At 33.8% G+C, this 18,156-nt stretch overlaps 1 protein-coding gene across 1 annotated transcript in view; it reads left to right on the forward strand.

The window, feature by feature from the left end:
• Window positions 1-18,156, forward strand: part of BCAS3 (BCAS3 microtubule associated cell migration factor) — a 957,541-nt gene that overhangs the window by 325,551 nt on the left and 613,834 nt on the right. Inside the window, exon 13 of the mRNA XM_056814655.1 lies at window positions 3,021-3,191. Coding sequence (XP_056670633.1) covers window positions 3,021-3,191 — 171 coding nt within the window. The remainder of the gene's footprint in view (window positions 1-3,020; window positions 3,192-18,156) is intronic.

An 18,156-nucleotide genomic window follows, 5' to 3' on the forward strand; every position in this document is an offset into this window, starting at 1 on the left:
TTTATTTCCTCTTCATTAGAGGGGAGGTTTCCCTTTTCATCTTAGATACTGTTAATTTGGTTTTCTTCTTTCCTTTTTTTTATTAGATTGACCAGTATTGTCTATTTTTTTTTCAGAGTACCAGCTTCTAGTCTTATTTATTAATTTAGTAGTTCTTTTACTTTTGGTTTTATTGATTCCTCCTTTAATTTTTAGAATCTCTAATTTAGTATTTATCTGGGGATTTTTAATTTGCTCACTTTCTGGTTTTTTAATTTTCATTCCCTATTCATTGACCTCTGCCCCGAGGTCTCTTAATAGCCGTATAAAATTGGAAATATCATTTGCTTGATTCTAAATCACAACCTCTAACTTCCTATATAGATATAAGCAAGAAGAGTATTCTTCTGGAAGAGGGAAGTATTAAATGGAAAAGCTGTTTTAGTAATGAGTATAGAGCCCTTGGCTTTGCATTTGAGGAGCCTGCTTTGGATCCTGACTTGGTCAGGACAGTGTGTGGTTGCCCTTAATCAAGTCACTTCTTGTATGTTTTTCAGTTTTGGCTAATTTTTAAAGGTTTCTTCAAGGTTCAATTCCTATAATTAAAGACAAATTAATTTCTCTCATAAATATCACCTTCTCCTTATCCTCAGCTTCTCCAAATAATCTCTTTTTATTGTCCCCACTATTTGGTAGAATGCATTAGCTTTCTTATTCTGCTTTATACATTGAAGATTGTTTTCTTATAGTGAACTGAGGGCAGGGAATTGATTTAGCAAAAATTCAAAAGTTGATCCTTGTGACCGCATAACTTTTTAGTGACCACAGAGTATGAGAAGAAGACTTATGTCCACTTATAGATAGAGCAGTACTTTTGAATCAACTATGGTATAGCTTTGCTTTGAAACTATAAATACCCCTCAAGCAGAACAGACCTTGGACTTGTGAGATGCCCCACTCAGCCCTCTTTCTTCTCCCAAGAAGACTTTTTGGTCATTCTGTGGTATTAACCTCTTAGTATTTGGTATATTAGGTGCATGGCTTTGGCTCTTCTGTGCTTCACTTGTTTAATTAAATTCCTATTCTTTGGTATGAGAGCATGAAACAAGAAGCTCAGGGGCAAATGGAGAAGGTCATACAACTAAAGACTTTAAAATCAAGAGGCATTCCTTTAATAACAGAATGGCTCCTCCATATGAGTGGGAGTATCTCCATTAGCATTAATGGAGTAAGTACATCAGCCAAGGCATCTCAGAGGTTAATCTTGCTTCCTGGCTGGCCTTTGCTGTCAATATTGTGTGGCGCCTAATTCTGTTGCTCCTTCAGAGGCTTTCCTGACAGCACACTAACAGACTTCTGTGTAAGTCATTTCTTATGAATTATTGAAACAAACGTTTGGCTGCTAATTGATGAACACTAATGTGTTTTCTAATCACTGCAGTTTGAGTTTTTAGCACTAAACAAAACAGTTACAATTGATTTGTGGCTTTTCCTGGGTTTCAGTTGGCTGCAAACTGTGTCTTTGTATTCGAATTCAGCAGACAGCTTTGCTGGTCATTTTAGTTAAGTATTTATTAGGAAGCAGTATTATGGTTTTTCCATTGTCCTTTTCCTCCTCTTCCATAAATCTAAAAGACAGTTGAGGAATGACTATTTACTTCTTATCCATTCTTATAAGGTATGACTGATAAATGGATCCATCCTAGGACAAGTGCCTGCTTACACATTAAAACAAATGTGAATCACATGTAGTAATAAAAAGGAATATCTTTATAAAAGAAACTTGTTTTGCTGATATTAGCAGGAGAGACATGTCCTAGCCTATCTTCTATTATTAAACTTACTTTTGAGCTCTTTGTAAACTTTTACAAGTAACTTACCCCTCTATATATTGTAGGCTGTTGGTAAAGCATCTTGTATCCTTCTAATGAGTATTTCATTTGAATATAAAATCTAATTCAATATCTAAGATATTGTCTAAAACAAACTTTAGTTTTTCATATCTTTGCTTTAAGTGGAAAAGAACCAATTCATAATCTTTGGAAATATTCCTTGATATCCATAATAATAGTTTAGAAATCATATATATGTATATATATATACACATAAATACAAAGATTTTAGAAACAAATTGAAGTATTTTCTGCTGTAGGATCAGAGCTTAATAGCTAATTTTTTTGTAATACACTATTTACCAATTATTAGCATTGTACTGGTAGATGGAATATTCATTATGCCAGATCTCAGAGGTTGGATATGATGTTACAAAAGACAGTAAATTTCAGCTAGGTTGAAAAGAGCAATTTACTCTGCTTGGCAGAATTACCAATGTATATTGACCTGATTTAAATAAAGTACAGAATTATGAGTAGAATATTTCGATAAGAGAGAAGCATATCATGCTGTTCCTCTTCTTTTTATTAGGATATTTCTTTTCATTTATTCATTTTAAGGAAGGAGAAAATAATTACACGTGTATCTTTGTATTAATATAGCATATGCTAATATATATATGTATATATATAGTATATTTTACATTCATACCAAGGCAATATCACATAGTAGAAAGTGTGTTGTGAAACAGTCAAAAATTGCTAGAATTGGAGTCCTTGACTCTACTTTTTACTACTAATATTAATTCTCCCTTGACCTTAGTTGATAAAATGAGGGTATTCGACTAGGGCATTTCTAAGATGCTTTTTTCAGTTCTAAATTGCATGTGTACATAATATATTGTCAAGGAGAAAAATGGTTTCCTCATTTTTCAATCAACCCCCCCCCCCTTACCCTTTGCTAGTTGAGAGAACATTTACCAGCTTTTCCTTTTATAACTCCCCCAATTTGCTAAATCTGTAAATCGGGTTAAAAGGTTCACTGGATCAGCCTTAATGAGATTTTTTTTCCCTTTAAAGTCATGAAAAAATTAGCTATTAAAAATTGATTTTTAAAGATCGCTTGAGAAGAAATGATATAGGATGTTAATGTAGTGGACATTTGTATAGATAATCCAAGTACCATCATTTTTACTATATTTACTATAGACCCTGAAAACTGGATTGACGATGGTTGGGAAAGTGGTTACCCAGCTGACTGGTACATTGCCTTCGGGTGTATCTGAGGAGGATGTTGCCATCCACAGTAATACTCGTCGAAGTCCTCTGGTCCCAGGAATTATCACAGTTATTGACATGGAGACAGTTGGAGAAGGGCAGGTAAGAAGAGATTCTAGTGCATGTGGCAAACAAAGATTTATTTTTTCTGGGTTTCTCCTTCTTATAGGGATTCTCTTGTTTTTGTCTTGCTCCATCATAATGGTAAGTGTCTTTGTGTCTGCCAGGTCAGCAGCATCTGCATGTTCACTTTGCTGCCTGCATGGTAAAGTGTCATTGAGGATCCAGCTGAGCCAACATGTATATAGTCCTTAATGTTAATTTACATGACATTTTGACAGTATCGAGTGTGAACTGTCAGTTGTGCTTTCCTCACACTTACTCAGCATTGATAGTGATATATGCTGACCAGTGGTGGTGTTACTCTTATTACAGTTATTAATGCAGAGTATAGCAATAAACTCTGATTGGGATTTAGAATCTTAGTGAATTGTTTGATATGGTGTAATGAAGTAGTAATTAGGAGTCCACTGTAACTTGAGTGAGCTAGAACATTTGTGAAATAAATTTGAGTGGACGGATGGTGCTTGGCTTGTTGAAAACAGCTATAAATCCTGTTTCTGGTAATCCATTTGCTTTAGGATGAAAAAAAAAAGGAAACCTAAATGTATTTAGAAATCTTCTTTCTCAACCTCAAATTTAGAATTCTCTGTAAAAAAGATGTATAAAATGCTTTAGAGATTCACATAGAGTAACTTTAACTTTTTACTTTGGAATTTATCTTTTTTTGTTTACTATTAGTTTGCACATATCTTCTATTGTTTGCTGTTTGCTTTAAGAAAAATAAGATTTTAAATGTCTGCAAAGTGTTGAAAGTTTAGTCTCATTTAAATATGATAGGACCAGAAAAAGGTTTTGGAATTTCAGAATCTATGGCATGATTTTAGGTCCAGTTTTATTCTAGCAATGATAGTGATATAAATCATTGTTTTTCAAACTTCCAGTGAAAAGCAAAAGAAATTTAGGTATGTGAATTATTTTCCTCTCCTTCCACAACTCATGAGAATTTGTTTTATTTTCATATTTAAAGAAAAATGTTGAAAAATTTTTACTTCACCAGGATTTTATGAAATCTTATTTTTATTGTCTTTTGTAATATTTAACTGGACACTACTTTCATAGCACAAATTTGAAACATGAGATAAATAATTTTATTTCAAATGCAGATATATAGATATGTAGATATCCATTTCAGTATATAATTACAAATCACCAAGAGCAAACAAATATGAATGTTGCCTTTTTTTTTGTTCCATGTTAGAGAATATCATTCGCTTTGTCTATGAAAAATTGCAACTCTTGAGGAAAAATGTTCATTTCCCTTCAAAATTTCAAAATATTATAGGCTAAACATTGAGATTTTAGATAGTCATTATTTTGAAATAATACTGTCCCAGAAATAAATATTTGGAGTAAAATCTTTGTGACTTTGATTTGCTCTACACTTTCTGGTGTCATGGGAATGGAAAATTTAACAGGCTCAAGTTTACCTTAGATTTTCATTCTTCATTTTGTATTTAAGAGACTGAATAAACATGAACATAATAAACAGCATTTTTAAGTCCACAGAAAAATTTTTATATTTCTAAATAATTTTAAGTTGCATGTTTCTAAAAGAATTCTGCAAGTAAAGTTAAAAACACATTTTTACTTCCCATCGGTTTTTACATATTTCTATTAAAATGCAATATAAAATTAACTCATTGTGTGAGTTAAGAGCTTAATATTAAGGGAAATAAAATTATTTTAGCTTTATGCCATGCATTAGTTAATTTCTTCCTTTAGAAAATACCATTTAGAAAGTATTGAGGATTTTAAAGTATTAACCCAAAATATCAAATGTTACTTGGGAAAATATGCTTTTAGTATATTTTAGTAGACATCTTAGTGTAATATGGCATATGGCAGCTGCTTAGGAGTGAGTCCCTGTATTAACAAACAGTGGCACTTTAAGAAAGTTTGAACCTATAGTGTAGTGAAAAGAGACAAGACTTCAGAATTCTGAAACCATGGATCTGGCTCTCATACTTTATTTTAAAACAGTATAAAAATAATTTTCCTGAACCCTGAGTAACTTTGTGGTAAACCAAAATATGTTAACAAGGCTCATGTGCTTGTTTAAACTTCTTTTTAATGAAGTGTTAGCAAACTTTTCAGTTGGCTTTAATGGCTATTTATTTAGACCTGTTAATTAGTTGAAATGTATAGAAATAAACCTATACAGATGTTCTGCTTTTAAAAATTGGAATTAAATACATAAACTCTAAGTGGTTTATAAGTTTTAAAGAAAAAATATTTGCTTTTGACCTTTGATTCTTGATTCTTAATTAATTCATCACTTGGCCACCCACATTTAGGTTCTAGTAACAACCCTTAACATTAGTCAGTTTTGTAACTACAAATAAGTCTGTTAAACATTTAATATTTGTTGACAGAGAGATAGGTGGTCATGTAAAAGTAGAAAATTTGATCTTTAATGTTTTTTGATGAAACAGAAAGGTGAAAATGGCATATTAATTACATGCCCTCATATATTATCCAAAGTATAGAAAATATAAGGAGAAAATGGAAAAGAAAAAAAGAGTCAAAGCTGAGCATTTTGTCTTCCTTGTGTTTTCAAATGCAATTGGATTTTTGCCTTTTCCTTATTAACTTTTTTATTACATTAAAAAGGAATTCTCTTGGGTTTAGTAGAGGAGGTAGAGTTTTGAGGGGAAAGGAGGGAAGGAAAAACTGTAGACCCATGCTATTTCCAAGGCTCATTTCCATTTAGTAAGGAATTGATATCAATTAAATCAAAGAAAGATCTGTATCATGAAGTAGGAATCATAGCAATGTTAGCTCTGAAAATTCTGAAAGCTAAACAATGTTCAACACCAATAAATTGCCCCATGTATGACTTTCATTTAAAAAAGGTAGTATGGTGTTCTAAAATATTGAATTAATTTCATTTTATTGTTGCACATTTTTTGATGTAAGTGTTGGGGTAGGGTGTGTGTGAAAAATTAGGTTTATAGCTACATGTATTACAGAATCTCTCTCTCTCTCTTTTTTTTTTAAGCTACAGGATTCCCTCAGAGCATAAATTTGTCTGCCTTTCCTTTTATTGGAGGGAATCTGCTTTTTGTCAAGAAGACATTTTTGTCTCAGATAAATAGTTCAGTCTGAGCACAAGGCTGTTTTGAGTTTATGCTGGATTCTATTAAAAGGAGTGCAGTAGTTAATGTTGTAGATTTATCACTTTTAGCCCCTTTCCACTGATGTTTGACCTTAGCTATAATGTTTTTTTCTTCCTCATACATCTTAGGAACTGAAGCTGACAATGCATTGGTTTTTTGCTGTTTAAATCCATCGCACCTTTAATAAAGATATTTTCATGTTTACAGTAGAGATGTATAAAATATGAGTCATCATCTTTCTGATGGTAATCTGATTTGTTTGTGATTCTGATTTGATGATGTGATTCTTTAATGTCTGCATTGAGGACAAAAACAATTTGTTGAATTTATACCCATTTTTATTCATATTACATTCTTGTTTTATAAAAATAAAAGCATTTCTAGATGTGGATACGTTAAGTTAATTTCACATTACGTTAATTTCACATTAAATAGTTATAATTGCTCTCATAATTATTTTTTACTACTGGGCAACAATATTTCCCTCTCAAAATGAAGAAAAATATATTTGGGGTGAATAAAAAATGTATGCCACCCCTTACCCAGAAAATAAATGCTGCTTTTAATAACACGTTTAGTCATTCCCTAAGTGTTTTGTCAGACTCTTTATTCAGATGATAAGGACTGGCTTTATCCATCTTGTATCAATTATGGTGTTCTGTTGAATTTTAATACAGTCAAGTGGATAATGCTCTCTCATTGGCTCGGTGTGCTCAATTAAGTGGTAAGTAGAGATTGGTCTTTTCGAAAATTATATTTTGCTGTCTGGTGGTGCTAACATTCTGGCAGTTCAGACTGGATAAGAAGTGATTCTATAAACCCTTCCCAAAAGAGGTTGTTGTTGTTAGATGGAATTTCCTCTCTTTTAGGGGTTATAAAACCTATAGAGAGGAGATTGAAAAAACTCCCCCTTCATGTGTAACAACACAGTAGCCTCTAAGAAATTCAAGATCATTGGTATTTTTTCCATCTGGTTTCATGTTTCTTATTCATACTGACATGAATTCTAGTATCAACATTATATTGTTAGACAGAGAAGAAAGTAAGGATCTATTGCAGGGGCTACCAGTTCACCAGCTTTCTAAATATCTATAGCATTTTGCCCAGTAGCATGATATAAAATTATTAATATTGCCTACTTGACCAACCTTGGCAGTTGTAACATTTTTATTCCTGCATTTGACCAACATCAGAACTTGGGAGACCTAGTAGAAAACTGGATCTCAAAAATCTCATGTGGCTTTTCCCCCACTTGTTTGTGATTTTGGTCAAATCATGCCCTGTCGTTGTGCCTCAGGTCCTGGGCAGGTGGTAAGAAGAGTTCAACAATCCCTATATATTGCTTCAGCAAAACAGCAGTGACATTACATTATTTTGGCACAACTATGATAAAAGGTAGGCTTCATACAGAGAGCAGTTTTTGACTTTAGTTCTTTATATATTTGAGGAATTAAACCTTTGTCAGAGGTTTTTGTTTTTAAAAAATGTTCTCCCAGTTTGTTGCTTTCCTTATAATTTTGGTTGCACTGTTTTTTTAATTTTGTTTTGTACAAAAACCTTTTTCATTTTCTATTATCAAAGGCATTTATTGTACATTTTGTAATGTTCTCTGTCTCTTGCTTGGTCTTAAATTCCTTCTTTTCCCACAGATCTGTTTACCTAATTTATTAATGATTTCACTCTTTATATTTAAGTAATTTACCCATTTTGGATTTTTCTTGGTATACGGTGTAAGATGTTGATATAAACCTAAGTTTTTCCACACCTTTTCCCAATTTTCCCTTCAGTTTTAGTCAAATAGTGAGTTCTTTTCCAAAAAGCTGGGGTCTATGGTATATGACTTGCCGAAGTCATATACCCCTAGTCTATTCCATTGATCTACCCTTCTGTCTATTGGCTAGTACCAAATTGTTTTGATGACCAGAATCGTACTATATTTTGTTTATCAGAAACACATTTGAGGCAGGGTTACACACACAGATTCAATGTAAAAGACTAGAGCAGAATTTATTAAGCAACATTTAAAGTATAAAAGAAAAAAAAAAACCTGAGTAGCAATCATGATACCAGACCAAAGCCAGAGTAGAAATTGATCAGATTAAAAAAGATAAGGAAATAAATTCCATTTTGGTAAAGGGTATTATAAACAGGGAAATAATATTATTATTTAACATTTATGCTCCTAATGGCATAGCATCTAGATTTCTAAAATAAAAATTAAAGGACCTCAAGGCGGAAATAGATAGTAAGATCATAGTAGTTGGGGATTTCAACCGTCCCCTTTCATAACTAGATAAATTGAACCAAAAAAATAAGAAAGAAATAAGGGAAGTGAATGAAATGCTAGAAAAATTAAGAGTTAATAGATATCTGGAGAAAACTGAACAGGGATAAAAAGGAATATACCTTCTTCTCCACAATACATAGTATATATACAAAGATAGACAATGTACTAGGACATAGAAATATTGCAAACAAATGCAAAAAAGCATAAATAATAAATACAACAATTTATGATCACAATGTGATAAAATTTATAATTAACAAGGATCCATGGAAAGGTAAATTTAAAATTAAGTCAAAACTAAATAATATAATTCTTCAAAACTTGCAGATCAAAGAAGAAATCATAGAAACAATTATGGACTTCATTAATGAGTATGACAATGAGGAGCTATATATATCAAAACTTTATGGGATATAGTCAAAGCAGTACTCTGGGGAAAATCTATATTGCTGAGTCCCTATATCAGCAAAGTAGAAATACAAATTGACCAGATTAACAAAAGAGGAAATGAAATACTTAATCTAATATCATAAAAATAAATTGAACAAGCCATCAAAGAAACTTCCTTAGGAGAAAATCCTCAGAGCCAGATGGATTCACAATTTAATTCTATCAAACATTTAAAGAACAAGTAATCCCAATATTATACAAATTTTTGACAAAATATGTAAAGATAGAGTCTTACCAAATTCTTTTTATGACACAAGTATGGTATTGATTTAAAAGTCAGACTGACCAAAAACAGAGAAAGAAAACTACTGAACAATCTCCTTAATAAACATAGATGCAAAAATCTTCACTAAAGTACTAGCAAAAAGTCTACAGCAAATTATCAAATGGAATATCCACTATGACCAGGTAGGATTTATACCAGGAATACAAGGATGGTTTATTATTAGGAAAATCATCCACATAATTGAGCATATCACTAATTAAACCCATAGAGAGCATGATTATCTCAATAGATGCAGAAAACGCCTTTGATTAAATACAATATTCCTATTAAAAACACTATAAAATATAGGAATAGAAGGGCCATTCCTCAAAATAATAAACAGCATTATTTAAAACCATCAGCAACTATCTTCTGCAATGGATTTATTTTACTACACCAACTCCCCGTCTAGCTCTCTCCACAGGAAGTCAGCGAATTCCAGAGGCTGTTCCCTACCTCACTTCCTGTGTCTCACAAATCCAATGGTTGGCTCTAGCTTGGCTTAGGACAGCCCAGGTGGGCAGTTAGTTATTTCCGATTTGTCATTGACTAGCACATGCCCGTGTAGTGTGGGTGTGCACAATTTTTGGGTGCTAGACCAAGATGGAGACTTTTAAAATTCACAATCCCCCCTGATGATGATTGGGAGACTAGTCTCCCCAATTGATCACTAAACATAAGCATACTGCACCCCAAAAATTTCTAACTGTAAGTGTATACAAAAATTTTTTTTACCCACTAAGAGGAAAATTGTAATAGTTGTAAATATGGGGAAATAGAGGAGAGAGAAGGACAGCAAACCAATGTTTTGCTGGGCGCATTGACAAAAGCCAATTAGGGGGCAGTCCCCTTTGGCATAAGAGAGTACATTCAAAAATGTTCAATCAACCACACCCCAAGGTTCATTCTGGATCTTCCTGTAGTGAAAAGGTTTAGATATCTTTCTGCAAACAGTTCATTCTCTGGATTCAGTTAGTTAGCAAGCTTCTTCTCTGAAGATTTCTCTCTCGAACAAAATTTAAATCTTGGATTTGATGAAATACAATCCCCCCTGAAGAAAGTGTTGAAAAAACACTGAGTCCAGCTGAGGATTCAAGTTTTTGTTGTGGGAGTGTGGGAGTTAATCCAAAAAAAAAACAAAACAAAATGAAAATAAAATAAAAATTCAAAATCAAAAGAAGAAAAAAAAGAGAAAAAATTAAGGGAAAAATAGAAATCCTTTATATATGCATATTTATATTAAAGAAGAATTCAAAATCAGTATCAAAATCAAAAAAAATCTATGTATATAAAATTTGAGAAAGCAAGAATAAAAAAAATTTTTTTTTCACAGGCCAGGGTCCAGTTAAGTAATTTCTAATCCCACAAGTCTGTAGGACAGAATGCAGTATATTTTACTTTCCCATTTGCAGCCAAGGCTACAGGAAGTTGCCATACTATAGGAGAGAAAAAAGAGGACCAGATTTTTTTTTTTTTATATATCTAGGGAAGTGTTATTCCCTCGTCTGATTTTACCTTCGTTCTCAGGGATGGATGGAGCCAGGATGGTAGCCAACCTTAGGTACTTGTCTGTAGGTACTTTCACGAAGAGTGTGGATACAGGGAAGGCCTACATCTTAACGTTTGTCAAGTGTCGCAACCCCGAGTCTCACACTAGGTTCAAGTCCTTAGTATTGGCTTAGAAATGCATTAATCCTACCTGGTTTGGTCTTTGATTTTTAGACCTGTGAGCTCTTTTGGCATTATCCAGGTTATCTCTGTGCTCCTTTTTTGATCTCGTTCCTAGAATCAGACACAAACATTAATCATAGTCCCACAACAATTATCAATAAATGGCAGGTTCCCATAGTCTAAAGCTGTTTGGGTGCGTATTAATAATAATAGCAAGTATATATATTTAAACTAATATTGTAGAATAAAATTAATATTGATCATATGTACCTAAAGTACATAGAAATGAGAAAAAGGGAAAAAATAAAATAATGTAAAAATAATAATAATAAAATAAGGAAAAGAGAAAAAAAGGAAAAAAGGAAAAAAATTAAATTTAGGAATTTAATGTGTCAAAAGCAGAATAAAACAGTTCCACTTGTCAATGGGTAGTTATCTCCAATGCATGTATAGGATACAGTCAATCAGTCTCAACAGAAGATGCTCTCTTTACATGAGAACAGTGAATCCAAGAGTCCTTTTCTCCAACCTTTATAGATGTTGGAGTAGTTAACAATATTTGGAATGGTCCTTCCCATGAAGGTTCAGTTGCTCCAGTACGCTTGAAATTCTTAATATGCACGTTGTCTCCTGGGTTCAGGTCGTGAAGTGAAAAGTCTAGTGGTCCAGCTTATACTGCAGCTCCGGATTCATGTAGCTCACGCAGTTTGTGCTGTAATTCCTGTATATAGGAAGCAATAGTAATATCTCCCCCTAATAGCGATGTATAAGCCGGGGAGAAAGGCTTAGCCTGTATAGACGGATGTCCAAAAAGCATCTCAAATGGTGAAATATGTAAGTCTCCTCTAGGCCTACTTCTAAGATAAAATAGGGCCAAAGGGAGAATTTCAGGCCATTTTAAATGGGTCTCAGTGCATAATTTTCCAATCATAGTTTTAAGTTCTTTGTTCATCCTCTCATCTTGGCCTGAACTCTGGGGATGATATGGAACATGGAATTTTGGAGTTATCCCCAAGCAAGAATATATTTGATTTAAGACAGAATCGGTAAAATGACTCCCTCTATCGGAATCAATACGTGCTGGTAGGCCAAAGCGAGGAATAATTTCTTTTAAAAGCACCTTAGCAACAAAATCTGCTGTGGCTCGGGCAGTAGGAAATGCTTCTGGCCATCTGGTTAGTTGGTCTACTATGACCAAACAAAATTTATATTGTCCAGCCTTTGGCATCGTTATAAAATCTATCTGCAGGTGCTCAAAAGGTGTGTAAACCAGAGGACGTCCACCAAAGGCTTTACCACGAAAGGCATGTTGGTTATATGCCTGGCAGGTAGGGCAGGATGAACACACTTTAGAGGCTACAGTAGTTCTACCAGGGGCTATCCATACTCTCTTGACAGAGTCCACGATGCCCTGGGTGCCAAAATGACCATTTTTATGAATAGATTGGCAAATTTGGTTATAGAAACTTCTAGGGAGCAGGGGTTTTCCTTCAGATGACACCCATACTCCATTAATTTGTTTTGCTTTAAATTTTTGTTTCCATTTTTTCACTTCCTTTTCATTATAGGAGAGTGATAAATTTAAATTATCAGTGGTTGTTAATGTTAAAATTAATCCAGGTCCTTTTATGGCTGCTAGTTTTGCAGCGGCATCTGCTCGGTCATTTCCTCTAGAGACAGGGTCAGAGCCACCTGTATGGGCAGAGCAATGAACTACAGCTAGGGCTTTAGGCAGTTTGAGAGCAGAAAGAACTTCATTAATAATTTCTGCATTAGCTATGGATTTTCCAGCTGAGGTTAAAAATCCTCTTTGGAGCCATAGCATCCCGACTGAGTGACAAATGCTGAAAGCATATCTAGAATCCGTATAAATTGTTGCCTTTTTATCCTTGGCAATTATACAAGCTTGTTTTAGAGCTATGAGTTCTGCTCCTTGAGCGCTAATGTTAGAAGGTAGTGAAGCTGACCATTCAGTGGCAAATTCTGAGACTACGGCAGCTCCAGTGTAACGTATGCCATCCCTGATAAAAGAGGAACCATCGGTAAATAAAATCAGATCTGCATTGTCTAAGGGAGTGTCCAAGAGATTATCTCGAGGCTTTTCTGCCATGGACACTAATGTTTCACAGTTATGTAATGGTTCTCCTGAAGTGGGTAAATCTGGAAGCAAGGTGGCAGGGTTAAGAGTTGAACAGCGTTTCAAGGTAATATTTTCACTATTTAATAAGGTTATTTTATACCTTGTAATTCTCTGATCCGAGAATGCCTGTGTTCTATGTTTTACCAATAATGCTTCAATCTCATGTGGGCACATTATTGTTAATGGACATCCCAATACTAAATCAACGGTTTTTGTTACTAGTAAGGCTGTAGCAGCTACTCCTCTAAGGCATGGTGGTGCTCCTGCTGCTACTGGGTCTAGCTGGGCTGAATAATAAGCAATTGGGCGCTGAGAAGGTCCCAAAGTCTGAGTTAACACACCAGAGGCTACTCCTCTTCGCTCATGCACATATAAAGTAAATGGCTTGTTGTAATTTGGGATGCCTAGAGCAGGGGCAGATAAGATAGCCTTTTTTAGCTCTGATAGAGCTGACATGTGTTCAGGCTCTAATTTGAGGGGTTCAGGGACTACATCCAAAGTAGAATTTAGAAGCCTTCTCAATAAGATCAGGAGTGAAGCAAGTTTGCTGATTATCACCTGTATTATTTAATCTTGTACTAGAAATGCTAGCTAGTAGTGATTAGAAAAGAAAAAGAAATTGAAGGGATCAACGTAGGCGATGAGGAAACGAAACTATCACTCTTTGCAAGTGATATGATGGCATACTTAAAGAATTCTAGAAAATTAACTAAAAACAAGTGGAAATAACAACTTTAACAAAGTTGCAGATTACAAGTGAACCCACACAAATCATCAGCATGTCTTATTTATTTTCAACAAAAATCAGCAATAGGAGTTAGAAAGAGAAACTCCATTTAAAGTCACTCTATAGTAAAATCATAAATAAATTAGGTGAACATATTCAAATCACTTTAGACAATATGAAATATTTAGGAATCTATCTCCCAACACAAAAAACAAGAATTTTATGAACACAACTAAAAAACAGTTTTGACTCAGTTATTAGTAGATATAAATAATTGGAAAAATATTAATTGCTCATGGATAGGATGAGTTAATATAATAAAAATGACAATTCTACCCAAATTAATCTACTTATTCAATGCCATACTTATTGAACTGCCAAAAAACATTTTTATAGAATAATTAAAAATTATAACAAAGTTTATCTGGAAGAACAAGAGATCAAGAATATCAAGGGAAATAATGGGGGGAGGGGGAAACGTGAAGATTGGGGCATACCAGTACCAGATCTTAAACTATATATTGCTTTAATATATTTCATATTTTCTTCCATTTTTAAATTTTGTTTTATTGCTTCTTATTACCTGATGAAGTAATTAGCTTCCCCTTGCCCAATTCTATTAAGAAATTATTTTCTTCATTTTGTTTTTTACCTCTTTTTTCATTCTGCAAGTATTACTTTTTAAGTTCTTTTCTGGGGGCAACTGGGTAGCTCAGTGGATTGAGAGCCAGGCAAAGAGATGGGAGGTCCTAGGTTGAAATCTGGCCTCAGCCACTTCCTAGCTGTGTGACCCTGGGCAAGTCACTTGACCCCCATTGCCTAGCCCTTACCACTCTTCTGTCTTGGAGCCAGAAGGTAAGGGTTTAAAAAAAAAAAAAAGTTCTTTTCTGCAATGAATTTATCCATCTTTTTTCTACATGGCCAATTCTTTTTTATTAAGGAGTTCTCTTCAGTGATTATTTTGGGGGTGAGGGGTTCTTTGACTATTTGGCCTTTTCTGTTTTTTAGGTATTATTTTCTTTCATATCTTTTTGTCCTTCCTTTACCAAGCCTTGGAATCTTTTTTGGGTGGGGAGGATTCCTCCATAATTCATTTCTTTTTCATTTTTCTACATCTTTTATTTTTAATATCCTTCTTGACATATTCCAGGATTTGGGGGGGGGGTCTTGAAATCAATTTATATTTTTCATTGAGGCTTTGGATGTAGATATTTTGATGTTTTCATCTTCTAGATTTGTATTTTGACCTTCACTGTGACCTCACTAACTTTCTGGTGAAGTATTTGTTATTGTTGTTGTTTGCTTGTTTTCCCAACCTTTTTCTTGACTTTTATGTTGAAGTAAGTTCTATAATCATGCTGAAGACTCCCTGTCCCACACTTCAGGTTTTTCATGCTGCTGTTTTTAGAAATATCTGTCTCTTATGGATTATAAGTTTTTAATTCTTTCAGAGTGGTTTCATCTAAAGAGAGGTACAGTTACTGCCATCCTTACCTGTGTTTTGGTTTATGAATATAAATAAATAAATACTCTTTTCCAACTTGTAACAATGAGGAAGGTGAAGTCTTCCTTTGGGCATCATTTAGCATGCTAATGCTCCTTTTTGCCCTCAGACTTCAATTCATAGCCATATATGTGTAATTGTATAGTTTGTTGTACCTAGTGCTAAAAAAAAGTTGCTCTATAATCTCCTCTCAAATTGCCCCATCCCTATACCACTTGCAGGTTGATAGCACCTGAAGTTGCTGCTGCTAATTCACTTTATCCCAAGTCTTGTAGTCCATGCTTCTCTTTCTCACTCCTATAAGACCAATCTTTCCTGCTGACTTTCTAAAGTCTTCAGCTCTATTATTGTTTCACCCTGTCTTTTTTTGTTGGCTCTGCTGTTCCAAAATTGGTTTAGAGGCATTAAAGTGTTTTTGGAGGGGAATTTGGGAAAGTTCAGATAAGTTCTCATATTTATTCTGCTATCTTGTCTCTTTGTGAGTATTCTTTTAATGATCCGATTAAAAAGATCAATGATAGTTTTTTAAATTAATGTAGATTAGAAAATGGAAGGAAGTGCATCACCATACGTTGATAAATACAATGGCTTTCGAACTAATTCAGTGAATTATTTATAAACTTAAAAAGTCAAATATTTACATAATAGAAGTCCATATTTCCATCCTCTATATTTGTTCTAGAACAAAGGTACTCATGCACCTCCTTCATTTTCATAAATTAAATTTTTTAAAATGAAGAAATATTTGCTTTCTTTCTCATTCCCTCCCTGGGAAATGGAGAAGGGAATATGAATTCATATCTGTTCTTATATGGGTAAAGAGAAATTGTAAGTGAGGACAGAGGAGGACTTCTGTAAGTCTACTGTCCTACATTTTAGATGGTGAGAGTTAGGGAAAATTGGAACTTATGGGAGGGATTGGCACTTGGAGAAATGGGAGAGTATGAACTTAGGGACAAGATTTTTAGACACATGTGGAAAAGGAATAATGAAGGGATAGGATTGATCTGTGTTTGATTGAATAATCAGGTGTGTGGTAGAGGAGGGACTCCTAACATGCGGCAATTTCGTTTTTCTTTTTCTTTTTTTTTAAACCCTTAACTTCCGTCTTGGAGTCAATGCTGTATATTGGTTCCAAGGCAGAAGAGTGGTAAGGGCTAGGCAATGGGGGTCAAGTGACTTGCCCAGGGTCACACAGTTGGGAAATGTCTAAGGCCAGATTTGAACCTAGGACCTCCGGTCTCTAGGCCTGGCTCTCAATCCACTGAGCTACCCAGCTGCCCCCCCCCCCATGAGGCAATTTCTACTTTAACAGGTGCAATAATTTGCATCATTCTGGGAATGAGGTTCAATGTAAAGGAAAAATCATTGGGGCAAGCCCTAAAAGAGAATGACAGAAAGTTTTTTTTGATGGAGCTTAGAATGAATATTTGAAATATGAATGAGACAAGGTCACACAAAATAAAATGGAGAATTTTAATTTTATTTAAATAAACCATTTTTGTAGTAACAAATCTAATTTTAGAATTTGATGGGAAGCATTGTAGCAATTTTTAGATAGATATTTTAAATTCAGAATATATAGCGAACTGACAAATTTACCAAAGTACAACCATTCCCTAAACACTAATTGATCAAGTGCTGGAACTTGTAGCTTTCAAATATGAAATCCAAGCTATCATTAACCATATTAAAAATGCATTTGAAGAACCAGTAATTATTGTCATTCAGTCATGTCCATGTCATTATTACCCCATTTGGAATTTTCTTGGCAAAGATACTAGAATTATTTGCCATTTCCTTATAGATCTCATTTTAGAGATGAAGAAACTGAGGCAAATAAGGCTAAGTGAATTGCCCAGGTTCACACAGCTGGTGAATATTTGAGACCCTGTTTCAACTCAGGAAAGAGTCAAGATTCATTGTGACTCCAGGCCTGCCACTCTATGCACTGTGCCACCTAACGTTCCTGAATTAATAGTTAGAGAAATGGAAATTAATGCACATTATAAGTTTGTCTAATACCCATCTGACTTGCAAAGATGTGAAGGAAAAAAATGGAAAATGATAAATGTTGGAGGAACTTTGGGTTTACATGTATACGGGTACACCTGAATTATTGTAATTTGTGAATTTGTCCAGCCATTCTGGCAATTCATTTAAAAATATTCCCCAACATTTATAAAATTTTCATACCTTTTAAATCAGATATACTTCTATTATATATCTGTTCCCCAGAGATCAAAGAATAATGAACTTTACATATAGAACTATTTATAGCACTTCTTTTTGTATTCACCAGATTGGAAACAACTGGTTTGTCTTCCAATTATGGCTTGGTTAAATATATTGTTAAATAAATATTTAATGGAGCATTATTATGCTATAAGAAATGATGAAATTGGTGTTTTTAGGCAAAACTGTAATGATCTCTGAAATAAAAGATAGCAATTGGTAGTCAATCTGAGAATCAGTAAAAATTTATTAAGCTCTTACTATATTTCATGTGAAGTGCTAGATGAGTAGGAGGTGAACAATTATCACATCAAAGACTTTAGAATTCTAATCAATACAATGATAATTTCATGTGTCCATAGGACTAAAGATGAAAAGTGTTCTGCTACAATGGTGATGAACTTATATCGTAGAGAAACATTTTCAGGCATGTTTAATAGAGGAAATTGTTTTGCTCTTCTATGCATATTTTCTGAGAGGTTTTTATTGTATTTTTTTTATCTTGGTTTAGGAGTGGGAGAAATAGAGAAACATTTTATTTGCATATAA

Source organism: Monodelphis domestica, chromosome 2, assembly GCF_027887165.1.
Source record: "Monodelphis domestica isolate mMonDom1 chromosome 2, mMonDom1.pri, whole genome shotgun sequence".
Lineage (NCBI taxonomy): Eukaryota > Metazoa > Chordata > Mammalia > Didelphimorphia > Didelphidae > Monodelphis > Monodelphis domestica.